The 16,577-nt window shown below is 37.9% G+C and overlaps 1 protein-coding gene across 2 annotated transcripts in view; it reads left to right on the forward strand.

The window, feature by feature from the left end:
* The first annotated feature begins 2,294 nt into the window (after positions 1-2,294).
* CCDC186 (coiled-coil domain containing 186) overlaps positions 2,295-16,577 on the forward strand; it is a 51,608-nt gene continuing 37,325 nt past the window's right edge. The window contains exons 1-3 of one of the 2 annotated variants that reach the window (XM_008684821.2): positions 2,295-3,465; positions 10,294-10,431; positions 13,227-13,919. In XM_008684821.2, the coding sequence (XP_008683043.1) occupies positions 13,261-13,919 (659 nt within the window). In that variant the 5' untranslated portion in view covers positions 2,295-3,465; positions 10,294-10,431; positions 13,227-13,260. The remainder of the gene's footprint in view (positions 3,466-10,293; positions 10,432-13,226; positions 13,920-16,577) is intronic. The other variant, XM_040624242.1, reaches the window with a different exon arrangement.

A 16,577-nucleotide genomic window follows, 5' to 3' on the forward strand; every position in this document is an offset into this window, starting at 1 on the left:
GGGGGGACTTGATCCTGGGACTCTGGAATCATGACCTGAGCGAAAGGCAGTCGCTTAACCGACAGAGCCACCCCAGGCACCCCAAAAGATAATAACTTTTAAAAGCAGCACCAAAACTTAACCATTAACAATTGAACAATTTCTTAACACTTTCTTAATACCATAAAATTAGTATTTAAAATATCCAGAAAGTCTCAAATGATCTTTAATAATTGGTATGTTCAAATTGGCGTCCAGGCAAGATCCTATATTTGTATTCAGTGATGTACTTTAAAAAGAGATTTCCTTTTAATCCTTTTCTTGCTATTTATATATTGAAGTAATAGCAGTTTTTCTTAAGTTCAATTTTGAGCGTTATCTCCTCTGGCAAGAATACTCACAGGTGGTACTGTGTTCCTCTATAGCGTCACATCAGAAGACACTTAATATCTAGTTGTTTCTCTTTGGAGGATATTAAAATTGATCTAGCAGGTTCCAGTGTTGTCAGCCCCATCCATCCACTATAAAGTTTTCCACTGGCTTTTTGTCTAATGATTCTAGACTCACTGATGATTGTTACCTAGATCCATTATTTCATTAAGGTTTACAAAATGCTAATAATCTATTTCCTGTATTTATTATCTGGAATTCTATAAAGAACTTTCCTACACTGATTATTTGATTGAAATTCAGTTGTAACAGGAAAGTTAGGATGCTTGATTCTTTTATCAGTTTTCAGACTGTGATGATTCTTTGGCATCTTCCTAAGGTGACCAGTAATGTTTTAAAAAATCAACACACATTAATTTTTGACGTAGTCGAAGAGTCTCAAATGCTGTTGTTATTATTTTTTAATGCTAAATTTTCCTTTGAACAGTGGGCACACTTTTGAATTGGCTCCTGAGTCTTTGACACAACTCTTATTATTTTTCTTCTTTGCTTTCTTATACATATATCTCAGACTTTCTTGCACCTTTCCTGCTCAGACTTAGAATCAGTCCTCGATTTCCAAGTGGAGCCCGAGTGACTCTTTGTGGGAAATTATATTTAGAAATGATGGAGAATAGGGTTGTGCATTCTGCTGATCATTATTCCAGGCCTTTTCAGTGGACAGACTTTTAATGAAGAAAAAAAAAAACCCATGACTTCATACTGATATTTCTAAATTCAAATTTAGGATTGCAGAATTTTTACTTAATTTCTTTGGTTTTGTATTTCCTTTCTCCAACAATGAAAATCTTAGCATCCAGAAGCATAATTATATGCTTTAAACTAATACATATATTTCAGAAATAACACTATGAAGGTTATTACTAACAATATGAGCTGTGAAAAGGGCTTACATTTTTCCCCCTTGGAAAAATATATCTCACTAGGAATGTTTGGTGGATTGACTGTTTTAAAGTCAATTTATTTCTTCACAGTCAAAAACACTTTAACTGCAAAGTTAAACTGCAGTATTTTCATTTAAGGGGGGAGGTACCATTTCCTGTTGAAAAGGAAAGAGGTAAAATGGGCAGAAGATATGAACAGACACTTTTCCAATGATGACATACAAATGGCTAACAGACACATGAAAAAATGTTCAAAATCATTAGCCATCAGGGAAATTCAAATCAAAACCACACTGAGATACCACCTTACGCCAGTTAGAATGGCAAAAATTGACAAGGCAAGAAACAATTGCTGGAGAGGATGTGGAGAAAGGGGATCCCTCCTACATTGTTGGTGGGAATGCAAGTTGGTCCAGCCACTAAGGAACCGAGATGCCCTTCAACAGATGACTGGATTAAGAAGATGTGGTCCATATAGACAATAGGAATATTACTCAGCTATCAGAAAGAATGAGTTCTCAACATTTGCTGCAACATGGACGGCACTGGAGGAGATAATGCTAGGTGAAATAAGTTAAGCAGAGAAAGACAATTATCATATGATTTCTCTCATCTATGAAACCTAAGAACTAGGAAGATCGGTAGGAGAAGAAAGGGATAAAGAAAGGGTGGTGATCAGAAGGGGGAATGAAGCATGGGGGACTATGGACTCTGAGAAACAGACTGAGGGCTTCAGAGGGGAGGGGGGTGGGGGAATGGGATAGACGTGATGGGTAGTAAGGAGGGCACGTGTTGCATGGTGCACTGGGTGTTATACGCAACTAATGAATCATTGAACTTTACATCAGAAAGCAGGAATGTACTGTATGGTGACTAACATAATATAATAAAAAAATTAAAAAAATAAAAAATTAAAAAAAAACAAATCCAGCAAAAAAAAAAAAAAAGAAAGAAAGAAAGAAAAAAAGGAAAGGAAAGAGGAACAAAGTGACATAGTGTTGATTTTTTTTAGTGATTTCCCCCCCCCCCACCAGTTAGTATTGAAGAAGCTTAACAGAACAGAAACGGGCTTTGCTTTACAAACTCTCACGTTGACAACTTGTCAGGATTAACTTTCACTCATGAGTCGTGAGTAGGAAGTACTAAACCAAAGAATATCACTGGACAGCATAGATTTGTCAAACCGTCGCAGATTGAAACTGTTCCCCTTACTTATCTGGACCCGATGAGGCAACTGTATTCAATACACTTTTCCCTCCAATACACGTTTTGTTGCCAATTATTGAGCAGCTCCTGCAAGTCAGTCCCCACACTGCGATCAGGGACACCCAGCTGGGAGAGGACGCTTCCCGCGCTGAAGGCGCTCACAGCCTGGTGCCAGCGAAGAACGCAGGGGCAGTTTATTATTAAACAATGGCAGTGGGTGCCAGGTTCAAGATACGAACGCGGTGTTATGGAAACCCCCAGAATCTCTCCCAGGGATGAATTGTCAGACGGACAGGTAGGCTCCTCCTGCTAATTCCGCCTAGGTCAGGTGCAAGGTTTGCGCATCAGAGCCAGGAAGTCACAATTTCGAATTCTTTTATGGCTTTATGCCCCTGACTAATATGAGAAGGGTCAAAGGGTGAGGTGGGTTTATATCCAATGAGAACGTCTTACAGAAAGAAAGAACAGGCTTGGGGCGGGAGTGGCGTGAGAGACAGGACAGGACGAGCAGGATTGCTGGCTAGCCGAGTCAGTCGGGGCGTGGCGTGGGTGCCCAGAGAGTCTGAGCTCGGGGCTGGGCGCTCTGGGTACAGGAGGCGGTGCGGCCCCGGTCCCGCCCACTGCAGACAGGTTACACTGGCCCCCCTAGGGGCGCTCCGTCACACCACCCGCGCCTCGCTGATTGGCTCCTCCAGGGAGCCCCGCCCCCTCAGCTGTAGCTGGGCCGGCTTCAGCGTTGCCGCCATCTTTGTTGATGTGTCAGCTCCGCGGGGGGTTGGGGAAGCCTAGGCAGAGGGAGTGCGGTGTTGGCCTTGTCCCTGGTTTCTGTTCCCCGCCCCCTCCACACACCTCCTGGTCTTCCGGACCCCGCTATGGAGAAGTTAGGCCCTGAGCCGGAGCTTCAGCGGCCTCGTTAGGGGTGCGGCCTGAGACTCGGAGAAGTGGGGTGAGTGCTTGACCGGCGCCGCGAGCCGACTGGAGTCGCGTTGGCAGCGCGGAGGGACTGCCCGCCTCCCCCGCCGTTCTGCAGGTCCTGGGTTGGCTCTTCGCCTGGCCTCTCGCGGACAGTGGAGGCAGGCAAGCGCTGGGGGACGGAGTTAGGAAGCCTTCCTCTCCCTGCCTTGTTCCCTGGGTCCCGGGCCGACAGGAGAGAAGGCGGCGGAGAGGTCGGCGGGGGTCGGGGGCCGTGCCTCCGGAGCGGCGCTTGGAGAGCCGCCTAATTTGGGCCAGTTGCCTGGTCTCCCAGTGCGAACTGCTGCTAAGCCCCACCTGCTCGGCGATTTTTCAGACTCAATCGCCTATTTCTCTTTCCGTCTTCAAGTTGAGTGTGTGTGTGTGTTTTATGTTTACTGTTGTGGAGACTTTTTACCGTCTTATAAACTCTTTCGTTACTGTGATTTTAAGTAACTTAAAGACAGTTCTTTGGGATTTTGGTTATGAGAGATACTGTTACTGGTTTTTATGTTGCCTTTCTTCCAAGGACATTAGGCATTAAACCTTGACTGATAAGGATAAATCAAATTTCTGTCGAACTTGTAACATGGGAAAGCCTCTTTTACATGTCCCCTAGCAGCAAGCCTGGGGATAGCGCAGGTGTTATTACTGCTTAGCTGTTAGCAATTTAACAACTGTAGCTAATACTCATATCTTGGTTTTGTTTAGTGTAAAGAGGCCTGGATTTGGAGTCGGAGCATCTGGATTAGAATCTGCCTCTTTCACTTGATAGTTTTGTTATCTGTAGGGATTAGTATAGTAAAAATAATGGTGTACGGTGCCAGGCATTTGGCAGTTTTCTCCGTATGTGTGTTTGTGATGTTCCTTGATGCCTAGAGTTTTTACTTCTTGCTAAATGATAGGCTGGAAGCTTTTGTAAGAAAACTGTGCAGTAAATCAGTGGAACAGTATTTCAAAAGGTGTGCTGTTAGTCATTAAAAAAAACATTGTGTAGGTATGCTAATTGTGGGTGTAGCCTTCCTAACTACAAACTACACCTTCATATTTGCCGAGTTGATCTTGTGGGAAAGATTAAGGTTCAAGAGACATTGACAGTGAAACTGAACTATCTCCTTGTGTATAAAGTCTCTTCTCTGTACAGCTACTTTTCAACTTTTGTTTATCGTTACAAAAATAGAAAAGTGATTGGCCTCGTTCTTTTTTTTCTTTTCGGTTTTTTTCATTTTATTTAAAATTCTGCAAAGGTAGTGAGTAATTCACAAATCTTACAAAGAATTAAAACTCCTTTTTGTATTGTAGTAGGCAAACATATAAATACTGAAGAATCTACCTGGAAATGCCTGGCTTGTGTGTGTTTGTGTTTTTCCCTGGAAATGCATGGATTGTGTTTATGTTGATGTTATTATTTTTGAAACCTTGTCAAATTCGGAATACCAGCATATAAACCTAGAGATTTCTTTTAACAGTGAAGGTTCCAGAGAGTGTCCTTGGTATTTCAGAGTCTTATTGCTAACATGATAGGAGTGGTATAGCACAGTAACTATTCTGTGACCTTTTGGTTCCTTCACCCGTAAATGCAAGAGTTGTCCTTTAGTGCTATTCAATGACAGCATAGCTGATGGCAATTGCTTACTATATTCAGTTTAAAGACGTCTATTTACAGCTTCATGCTGATATCAGCAAGTGAAGGTAAAACAGTACAGAATACTCTTTTTTTTTTTAAGATTTTATTTATTTGAGAGAGAGCATGAGACAGAGCCTGTGTGAGAGAAGGCACAAGCAGCAAGGGGGTGGGGGGGCAGAGAGAGAGAAGCAGGCTCCAGGCCAAGCAGGGAGCCCAGTAGCAGGACTCAATCCCAGGACTCTGGGATCATGACCTGAGCTGAAGGCAGAGGCTCAACTGACTGAGCCACCCAGGCGCCCAGTACAGAATACTCTTAATGAAGAGATAATAGGTCGAAGGAGCCTCCTTTAGAAATTTAGAAAAATAGTCTTTCCCTTTGAAGAATAACTAGTAATCTTTATTAGTTTTCCAAATGCATATAACAATTTCATGTTAAAGTAAGAATCCTTGACCTCAAGTTCTGTGGGTTTTTTTTTTCTTTCTTTCAATAAAATTTAGGTTTTTCTTTTATCCCTTGTTTCTGGCTTTAAATAATAAAGCTGAGGGTCACCTAGGTGGCTAAGTCAGTTAAGCCTCTGATTTATGGTCAGGACATGATCTCAGGATCCTGAGATTGAGGCAGTCTGGGGCTCCCTACTCAGCAGGGAGTCTGCTTCTCCCTCTTTCTCTCCCCTTCCCCCTCCCCCAGCTGTGTTCATGCTCTCATCTGTCTCTCTCAAATAAATAAATAAAATCTTAAAACAATAATAAAGCTGATTCTTGAATTTCTCATAAACATTCACTGGGCTTAGGGTATTGCAAATGTTTAGTATTTCAGGGCAACGGTGGGAGTATAGATCATTTAAATTTACAAATAACCCTGTGATCTTAATATTTTTGCAGACTTCTTGAACTTTACTTTTTAGCTACTAAGATTTAAAAAAATCTATTTGGACTAAGTAAACAAAAGGAAAAGCATTGGCATGAAGGGGCAATAGACACAAAGTCAAAATTAAACCCACCAAAGAAAGTATTGATTGGATTGTGAGTATATTTGTCATTAAGACACATGAGCTGATAGTCTGCTGTAGGGATGATTACATAGTAGGTACTAATGAATAATGCTTTTGGTAAACTATATCGTACCATATTAACTGAACGCAGGCCAAAGGTGGTTTCAAAATTTAAACATTAACCAGAACCCCTTAATAGAAGGCAGGCTTACAACTTACCTTTAATTTTTTTTATTAGTCTTCCTTTTTGAAAAGGGAACTATAGGTCAGTCTTTTCATTTTCTTTTAATTTTTAGATTTGGGAAAATATTAGCCAAAAATACTTTGTATTTCCTGAGACTCATTAATAATTTTTTATAGTGAGCGCTCCACAGATAGCTTCAAAATAAGATTTCTGTATTAATAACTTTTTGCTTTGAAACTTATTAAGAGTTAGAAAATTGCACTAAGAGTAAACTGATAATATGACATCTGACTTGATAATGTGATAGATGGTATGGTCGCTAACCTCTTTTTCTTGGAATCCTGATCGACTATAATTTCTCTTTTTCCTGTTATCCTGTCGCAGGATTTGGTACTGTTTGGGGGGACTTCTGCTGCATCTATTGCCTTGAGTCTTTTTTTTTTTAGGGTTGGTTGATTGATTATTTAGGAGACAGAGAGCATTGAGTGAGAAGCTAGCGAGCACAGGAACGTGAGGCGGTCGGGCAGAGAATATCAAGCCGACTCCAGCACTGAGCGTGGAGCCCTACTCAGGGCTTTGATCTTCTGTCCCTGAGACTACAGCCTGAGCTGAAACCAAGAGCCACTCAACTGACTGCACCACCCAGGGACCCCCTGAGTCTGTCTTTCCAACATCTTTTTTTGTAATATAATGCACATAACTGTAAAATTTACTCTGCCCTGAGTCTTAGGTACAAAGCTAAACAAATTCCCACAGGGGTAATTGAGCTTGGCTTCATACTCTTTAAAACTGGTAGAATAAAGGAAACTTTTAAAATCTAGTGATAGGTTTCACGTAAAGGAGACTCATTAAAGTTAAATTTTACCTGCAAACATAATTAAATGTGAGTACTAGATAAAATATTTCTCTCTTTGGATAGAACTCAGAGTTCTTTGAAATAGCTGGCTTAGTTTTTAGTCTTTTTTTTCCTTAGTTTTTAATCTGATTTGCATAAATTCACCTGTGAACTTCATGTCTGATTATTTTCATCATGTGACACAAGGTTTTCATGTTTCTCACACAGGTTCCTTTCTGTTCTGTTAGTTTATTCTGCGTTTAAAAACTTCATCCAGGGATGTGTTTGTATTTTAAAGGTAACGTCCATCAAAAATTACTGATTTGGGATCAGATTATGTTGGACTGTGGATACATTTTTGATGTAATATGTTGCTTCTGATTTTAATTGCCATATCAGAACCTTGTTAGAACTGGTCAGATAAATTATTCTTTTGTTCATGGTGGTTTTAAAGTGTATTTGGGGAATTTGTGAAAAACCTTTAAATGTACTTGGCCTAGGAAGGACAGTAAACCATTATAGTGAAGAATGGGAGTGCTCTCACAGTCTCTACTTGCTTATCTTAGTGGACATGATTTTTAAGAAATATATCGGTGGTGTTTGAGGTTCATATGGTATAGTTTGTAATTTAAAAATTTGTTGTTTGTTGTAAATAATATTTATGCTGAACTGAGCCAGATTTTTCTGTTGTATTTAAAACATTTATGCGTATCTTATATAGCTTCTGAGGGAACACTGACAGATGTTCATATTAAAATGCTGTAAACATGAAGAGTAAAAGATGAGCTGCTTTTTTTTTTTTTTTTAAACATGTAGCTTTTATATATATTGGTCCACTATACCCGACTGGAAACTCCCTAACTTATGCGTGTTTTCTCCACTGCCATGTTCCCAACACATTGAACAGTGCCTGCACATTATACATGCTCAGTACATGTTGGTCAATGAATTAACAGTTCGGAAATGTATTTGTGATTTGTTACTTTTGTATGAGGCTTGTTTGTTTGGTAACCTGTTGCCAAATATCTGTGGATTGGATTCATTTGTATCTGCAGTTTATTGAGTAAGCTTAAGTTTTTTATTGTTTATACTGCTAATTACTAAGAAAACAAGTAATAGTACTAAAAAGTGTTTTTATTTGTAAGGCTCTTAATATGGAAATAATTTTATAGAAATGTGAGTTCTTGCATTAAGAAATAAAACAGAGGTGGGTAATGGTTGGCTTTAAGGCAAATAAAAAATGTTTCTTGACCAGTTGCCTACAGCTGATGAGCTCCAGTAAGAGCGAAACCAATTCTCACTTCACTGAAACAGTATTGAAGTGTGAATTGGTCCTGTAGTACTGTGTCAGAAACAACTGAAAAAGTGCTTAAACTGAGAGGAATTTTGTGACTGTTTAGTTTTAAATATAGTATTTTCCCCTAATGAGTAAGAGTTGCTAAAAAGTCAAATAACCTGTGTTATTTATTTTTTTTACCTCAGTAAAGGAATAGATATTGTAATCTATATAATCACTGTATATGTGAGCATGGATTTGATTTGTACAAGCACTTTTTATTTAAAACAATCTTGTAAACAGATGTCTAGTTTTACACCCTCTCCCTTTAAACTACTTTTAGGCTACTGGATCCTCAGTAATTTTGATGACAACTACCCCTGTCCCCCAAAGAAAAAAACTTGGACACAACCAGACTGGCCTACATCTATATGGCCAACTGGAGGCCCACAAGAGGACTCAGCTGACTTCCCCCCCCTAATTACCTGGTTAATTGTGGATATAATCAAGCTCATTGTGGTGCCCCTCCCCCCACCAATCTTTTACAGTTACTTAATCTTTGGTGATGGTTTTGTTGCATATATATATACACATAGATTTTCTTTAACCCATCTCCTTTTCCTTTTGTGTCCGATTAGTATTCATTTAAGCATCAGAAAACTCAGTTTGCAAGCTAAGTGGTTACCAGATGACCATTTATGTGAAGACTTTTTCAAAGGTCAGGGGCATATACTGATCAACAGTATAGAAAGTACTTGTCTTTTGAGGTTAAACTCAGCTTTTTTTAATTTACAGAAGGATAATATGTAAAAACATTCTAAGCTGAGGTAAACTTAAAACAGGCTTATTTTCATTTTTCTTTTTAAAATTTTTGTGTTTTGTTAATCATAGTATTTTACATTACTTTAGATTTTTCAAAATATTCACCAAATATTTTACCTTGATTACTGAGAGTTTTGGGTATGCCCCCCCTTAAATTATTGTTTTTGTTTTTCTTAACCTAGACAAATATCCAGCAGAATGAGACAAACTTTTATTATTCTGCACATTAAAAGTCTCAGATCATTTTATAAACCTAGTGGACCCCACCCTCATTGAGAACTGAACAGCTTTAATATTTGCAAGAATGAATGCAAATGTAGAGAATATATTTGTTGATTTATTATTATTGCTGGAGATTTAAGAGGTTTCATTCAGTTCAGAGTGATGTTCCTCCTTTCCAGTACAAAGATCATTTTAAAAACTGAAGACTGTTCAGAAGTGTCACAAGGAAGGCTGTGACTGTGTGCTTAATGAGTGTAGTGTTTTTGTACTTACAATGAGAGAAAATTTGGAGGAAGATGAAGCGTAAAAATTGGACCTTTAAATATAATTAGGCTCCGGAAAGACTGAAGAGAAGGACATTCTAGATGGGAACAAAGCCATGGAAATGTTAATGTGCAGATTGGAGGAATCTTGAGTAGACTGGTCAGGGACTACTGGTCCATTATAGTGAAGTCCTAGGATTTTAGGAATGTATTGAGAGAGAAGACTGGGAAAGTAGTATGACTGGTTTACTGAGGAATTGCAGCTCTGAGTGTAAACATAAAATGGTTTTAGTTTTTCCTCGTTGGGTCTCTCATCTTACTGTGTAAAACACCCCCATCCTTTACACTTCCCTCTGAAGTACAGTCCCCTGATAATGTACTACTTTGATGTCATATCTTTCTGCCACTTTTGATCTCTAGGGGAAAATTTATTCCAGAAATTAAGACAGGTTTCAGTCATTTTAAAAAAACAAGCAACAAAAAACATTAATCACAAACTCCTTGTTCTACCTAAAGAAAGGCTGAAGGTGTTAGTTCCCAGCTGCTTGGATTAAAGAAGAAGTAATTTGACTCTAAAATATGTCCCTTCTTTTTTTCTCTAGCTAGCCCTTTTGGAGTTGGGAGAAGAAGACCAGCCAGTGGAAGCAGAATTCTTATTACAGGAACCTCTAAAGAGGGAAGAGATAGCCCTGGCCTCAGTCTGATTCGTCTGATTGCATTTGGTGGTGGTCTCTGTGGAGGTAGTGTGTGGATTTTTTAGGGGCAAGGTTGTACCTCCCTGATCCCTTCTGCCATTGAGGGCCAGCCCACTTCACAGGGCAGCTCCTGCTCCCCCTTGGCAGAGCCATTGTACACACTTCAACCCCTTCTCTGAATTGGGTGACACTTGACCTAGTGCTGTCTCAAGTCACTTGCCCATGTCAGGGAGTCACTTGCCCATGTCAGGGAGTAAGATTGAGAAACCAACATTTCAAGTGTTACAGGTATGAGGTGATTACACCTGGATTGGGTTACAGGTAGGGGACAGTGGCATTAGAAAAGAGGGTATAACTTGAGGCATGAAATTGGTAAAACAATATGAGGGCAAAGGAAACGAAGGCGTCATGACTAAGAAAAATGATACTTTCGGGGCGCTTGGGTGGCTCAGTCAGTTAAGCGTCTGCCTTCGGCTGAGGTCGTGATCCTAGGATCCTGGGATCAGCCCCACACTGGGCTCTCTGCTCAGCAGGAAGCCTGCTTCTCCTTCTCCCTCTGTCTACCACTCTGCCTAGTTGTGTTCTCTGTCAAGTAAATAAAATCTTTTTTAAAAAAATGGTACCATTGACAGAAACAGGATTAACTGGGAGTGCTCAATTATAGGAGATACAATTTTGATTTGGGATTTATGCCATTTTGAGTTTGAGGTTATCGTGGAACATCCATTCAACATGTCTATATTCAGGTGAAGATTTTAATATGGACATAGAGTGAAGGCAAACAGGTAATTTGTTATCTGTAACTCGAGAACACAGGACTGAAAGTAACTTAATGTGGATATCATCTAGGAGTTCAAATTGTCAAAGTGGTTGAATTCTAGGAGGGAAAATAAAGTTGAAGACTGAATTGTGGAGAATATGAAAGCTGGATAAAAGGATAATTCTTGACAATTAGTGCTTTCCTCTTGACAAAGCATGGCACACATTCTCTAAGGATAAATTTTCTTTTTGCTTGATGCTGGAGAGTCATAATCCCTTTATATATTCTCATTTAAATAGAGTCTTTGTTATCTGTTTTGGTCAGTTGCTATAACATTGGTTATGATGTTTAAAACCATTCATTTTTAGATTTCTAAATTAAGATTACAAATTCAGCAGCAACACATTAACAAGTTATATCTTAAAGTGACTTACTTTAGAGAGAACTATATAGGCTAATACTTGTATTTGAGAATTAGTTTACTTTGTCCTAGATTTTGGAATACACCATGCTGATGAAGCCTTTTATTAACTCACCGCACTAATTCGTATCGTCTAAACCGATCCTTTAATACTAGTAGGGGCTTTGTCTTGTATATAGCATATCATATGCAGCAAGATAATGACAATTTGTTTGTTTGGAAATATGTTATACAGATAAGAAATTTGTAGTATTAAGGCCAGTGTCTAAACTAGTTGATGCCCCAAAGGAAGAGAAAGCAGAGGAGGAAGTCTATATACTTCCTTTCTTAGAATTATTCTTCCCCATTTTCTGCATTTCTAGAATAATGTTCCTCAAATACTAGTTTTATCCTATCACTTCTGTACTTTAATTCAATACTGGAGAATCTACTTATGTGCCAGCAACTATAGTATGATAAAGTACATAAGTCTATCATGATTTATTGTCCTAAAATTCACTTCTGCATGTCATTTTGAGGATTCTACCTGACAGTCTTTTAACCTTTTTCACCCCCCGCCCAGGACTTCCATTACAGACTGATGAAAACATGTATCTTTCTGTTATTCGAAAATTGTATATTTGTTTTGTTTTCCATAAGTACACCCTCCATCTGAAATTATTTAGTTTCTCAAAACTCTGACTTGCCCCCTTTTTTATCCAACTTTATATAACACTGATAACTCATCTACCCTATATGTACTTTGTTGATGTGTGATGAAAGAACTTGACAATTTTTTTTCATCAAGATTGCTGGAATATTTTTTTTAATGATTTTTTATTATGTTAGTCACCATACAGTACATCCAATATTTTGTATTTATCTATCTTAGGATAATTTTTGAAGTTGACTGATTTTCAGAAAATAGCTAAAATACTAACCATCATAAACAGCATAAAAATGTATTCCAGTTGTTGAATTAGTTTTGTCAGTGTTTCCTTTATGACCTGGGCAGTGCATATGGGCTCCACTTGAGTTGCACTGAACATTGTTTATTCTTGATGAGATAGCATAGTGCTTCCTGGATTTTTGTCTGGATGAAAAACAAATTCCTGTCAGGGATCTTTAACACCCACACTTCTTTTAGCTCAGCTCTAGGTGCCTGGGCTTTAGATAGTTGTCTTTTGTTATTTAATTTTCCTTCTCAGTAAATTTTTATCATTAAAGTATATCATTTTGTAATCTTTCTCTTCTAGTATTTCCCCTGCTATCTTATTTCCCCAATATTTTCTTATAGATTCTTGAAATAGTTTTTTCCCCTCATGGAACTGAAGGAATTCTAAACAATTCAATTGAATTCTAACAATTTAAACTGTAGATATTTCATACCCTACATCTTATGGGGGTGATTAAGGAATGCCAAACTGCAGCTGAAGTGAAGTTGTGTGAATGAATTAAAGGAGGAAAGAGCAAGACTTTGTAGCACCTTACCGATTGTGGCACACATTGATTGGCTGTCCCCTTCAGTTTTGGGTTTTTTTTCCTCCTCTCAAAGGAAGTCTTTTAAAAGAATTACTAGTGGTAAAATTTGTGGCCTTAGTTATTTCAGTTTGTGCAAATACATATGAGGTCTTGGTTTAAAAAACTTTTTAAAAATTTTTGATGTTTTGACTTTTTTAGATGTAAAACGAAGATCAGGAACACATTTGAAGAAATGCAGAGTGAAGTGGTGTCAATCAGCATGTCAGAGACAGAGCGCGTAGCTTCCATTTCTTCTGATAAAAATATTGGGAAAACCTTTGAATTAAAGGAAGACTCCTGCAGCTCGTTTTCTGTTGATGAAAGCAACAGCTTAGAAAATGAGACTAAACTGTCGTCATTAAACTTTGATAAAACTTCATGTCAGCCTAATGAACATAATCAAATTGAAACACAGGAAAAGTGTATTCAGGATCCTGGTGGAGGTGAGGATTCTTGTGCTAAAACAGACATATGCCCAGAAAATTCTGAACAAGTAGCTAATTTTCCTGGTGGAGATTTTACAGAGCAAATTTCAAAAACAAATGAAACAGAACAGAGAGTAACACAAATATTGGCAGAATTAAGGTCATCTACATTTACAGAAGCAGCGAATCAAAAGACTTATTCAGAAAGTCCCTATGATACAGACTGCACCAAAAAACTTATTTCAAAAATAAAGAATGTTTCAGCGTCAGAGGATTTGTTGGAAGAAATAGAATCTGAGCTCTTATCTACAGAGTTTGTGGAAGAACACCGAGTACCAAATGGAATGAATAAAGGAGAACATGCATTAGTTATGTTTGAAAAGTGTGTGCAAGAGAAGTATTTACAGCAAGAGCACACCATAAAGAAGTAAGTTTTTATTTTTTAGGTTTTCTCCCCCTGCCGGGATTAAAGATTGAATTCTTGTCCATTCTTAATTGCACAATAGACATTCATGTTGTAGTTGATCAACAAATATGTATTTACTGAATAACTGAGCAAATGTAAAGTTCATCTAGTAATTTAATACATGCCTAAAGGAATAAATACTAATGTGAGTTCATTAAAGATCTAGAAATATTTATAAGGACAGCTCAAGTTTTTCAATTTCGAAAGAATGTAGAGCATAATATTGTCAAAACTATGAGAAATTCAAAAGAAAATGAGAAGTCATACAATTCAAAAAGATTTTCTTAAAATTCCCATTGTAAATTCATTGGTTTTAAAAATTAAAATTTAGGGAAGAGTTGGTTGGTTATCAGTAATTAAGAACATAATTTTTAGACTTCCCTTGGATTTTTGGAGCTAATTTCTATTCTAATGATAGTTTTATTTTATCCCTTCCTAATAGAATGATATCATCCTGTATTTTTATTCTAGATTTTTATATCTAAGTGTTGCAAATGTTTAGGTAGTCTTTTTTTTTTTTTAAGATTTTATTTATTTGAGAGAGAGAGAGAGAATGCACAAGCAGGGAGGAGAGGGAGAAACAGGTTCCCCGCTGAGCAGGGAGCAGATTCCAGGATCCAGGGCAGACATTTAACTGAGCCACCCAGGTGCCCCTAAGTAGTTTTTTTATAACCTTTAAGAAAGGAAAATAAAACATGCTAACCTTCACTAAAATACAGACTGGTTCTTTTTTTTTAAATGATACTTTAAAAAAATTTTGGAATGGGAGGCGTGTATGTAGAGAAAGCGGAAGTGGAAGTCTATATACTACACGAGGGTGACAGAAAAAAATATACCATAATCCAACTATTGCTAGATATGTAGCTGGCTTTTAATGATCTCCTTGCTTCTAGTGTTTACTCTCCTAGATTTTTTTTTCTCACCTATTTCAATGCTTTTATTTCATTTATTTTTTTTATAATCATATTTTTTTATTATATTATGTTAGTCACCATACAGTACATCCCTGGTTTTTTATGTAAAGTTCGATGATTCATTAGTTGCGTATAACACCCAGTGCACCATGCAATACGTGCCCTCCTTACTACCCATCACCAGCCTATCCCATTCCCCCACCCCCCTCCCCTCTGAAGCCCTCAGTCTGTTTCTCAGTGTCCATAGTCTGTCATGCTTCATTCCCCCTTCTGATTACCCCCCTTTCTTTATCCCTTTCTTCTCCTACCGATCTTCCTAGTTCTTATGTTCCATAGATGAGAGAAATCATATGATAATTGTCTTTCTCTGCTTGACTTATTTCACCTAGCATTATCTCCTCCAGTGCCGTCCATGTTGCAACAAATGTTGAGAACTCATTCTTTCTGATAGCTGAGTAATATTCCATTGTATATATGGACCACATCTTCTTAATCCAGTCATCTGTTGAAGGGCATCTTGGCTCCTTCCACGATTTAGCTATTGTGGACAATGCTGCTATGAACATTGGGGTGCATATGGCCCTTCTCTTCACTACATCTGTATCTTTGGGGTAGATACCCAGTGGTGCAATGGCTGGGTCATAGGGTAGCTCAGATTTTAACTTTTTAAGGGACCTCCACACTGTTTTCACTCTCCTAGATTTTCTTACTCAGTGGATCAGTCTTCCCCAAACCAGCTTACAACTTCATTGGTTTATCCAGTGAACTTTAATCTCTTAAGCATCCAGAATCCTTCTTTTTTTCTATTTTTTGTTTTTATTTTAGATTGTGATAAAATACATATAAAATTTACCATCTTAACTATTTTTAAGTGTACAGTTCTGTAGTGTTAGGTTTATTCACATTTTTGTGCAACCAATCTGCATAGCTTTTTCATCTTGCAAATCAGAAACTCCATACCCATTAAACAACTCCCCTGCCCTCAGCCCCTGACAACCACTGTTCTACTTTGTTTCTCAAAGTTTCTTCTTGATACTCTCTATATAAAGTGCAGTCTTTTGTATTTATTTTTTTGCAGCTGGTTTATTGCACTTAGCAGATGTCCTCAAGGGTCATCCATGTTGTAGCATCTATCAGAAATGCCTTTTTAAGGGTGGATAATATTTTGTATGCATATACCGCATTTTGCTTATCCATTCATCTGTCAATGGACATTTGGGTTGCTTCCACATTTTGACTATCATGAATAATACTGTGAACATGAGTGTACAGATATCTCTTGAGACTCAAGGCCCTAATACTACCTCAAAACGAATGACTGCTATTTTATTCATATCCGTACTGGAATGCTGCTATTATGAATAAACTGTGATTTTTGTACTTAGATCATCAGTGCTTTTACTATTTTGGTTTTTTAGGGTAACTTCCTCATTTTGCTATCTGTACCTATTCTTTCAGATCTTTTTTTTTTTTTTGAGATTGCCCGTGATGCCTCGTCCCACTTACCTTAGATCTGGACTCATCACTTTAATGCCTGTCTTGTAAATTGTAAGATGTTGTACATTAAATAATAATAGCATATACTTTTATGATGTTAATTATATGCCAGGTGCTTTATTAATTCATGGAATCACAACAATCCTCTGGTATCAACTATTACTCCTATTTTACAGATGAGGTACCTAAGGCACAGAAAGATTACATC

Source organism: Ursus maritimus, unplaced genomic scaffold (genome assembly GCF_017311325.1).
Source record: "Ursus maritimus isolate PB19 unplaced genomic scaffold, ASM1731132v1 scaffold_7, whole genome shotgun sequence".
NCBI classification, from domain to species: Eukaryota; Metazoa; Chordata; class Mammalia; order Carnivora; family Ursidae; genus Ursus; species Ursus maritimus.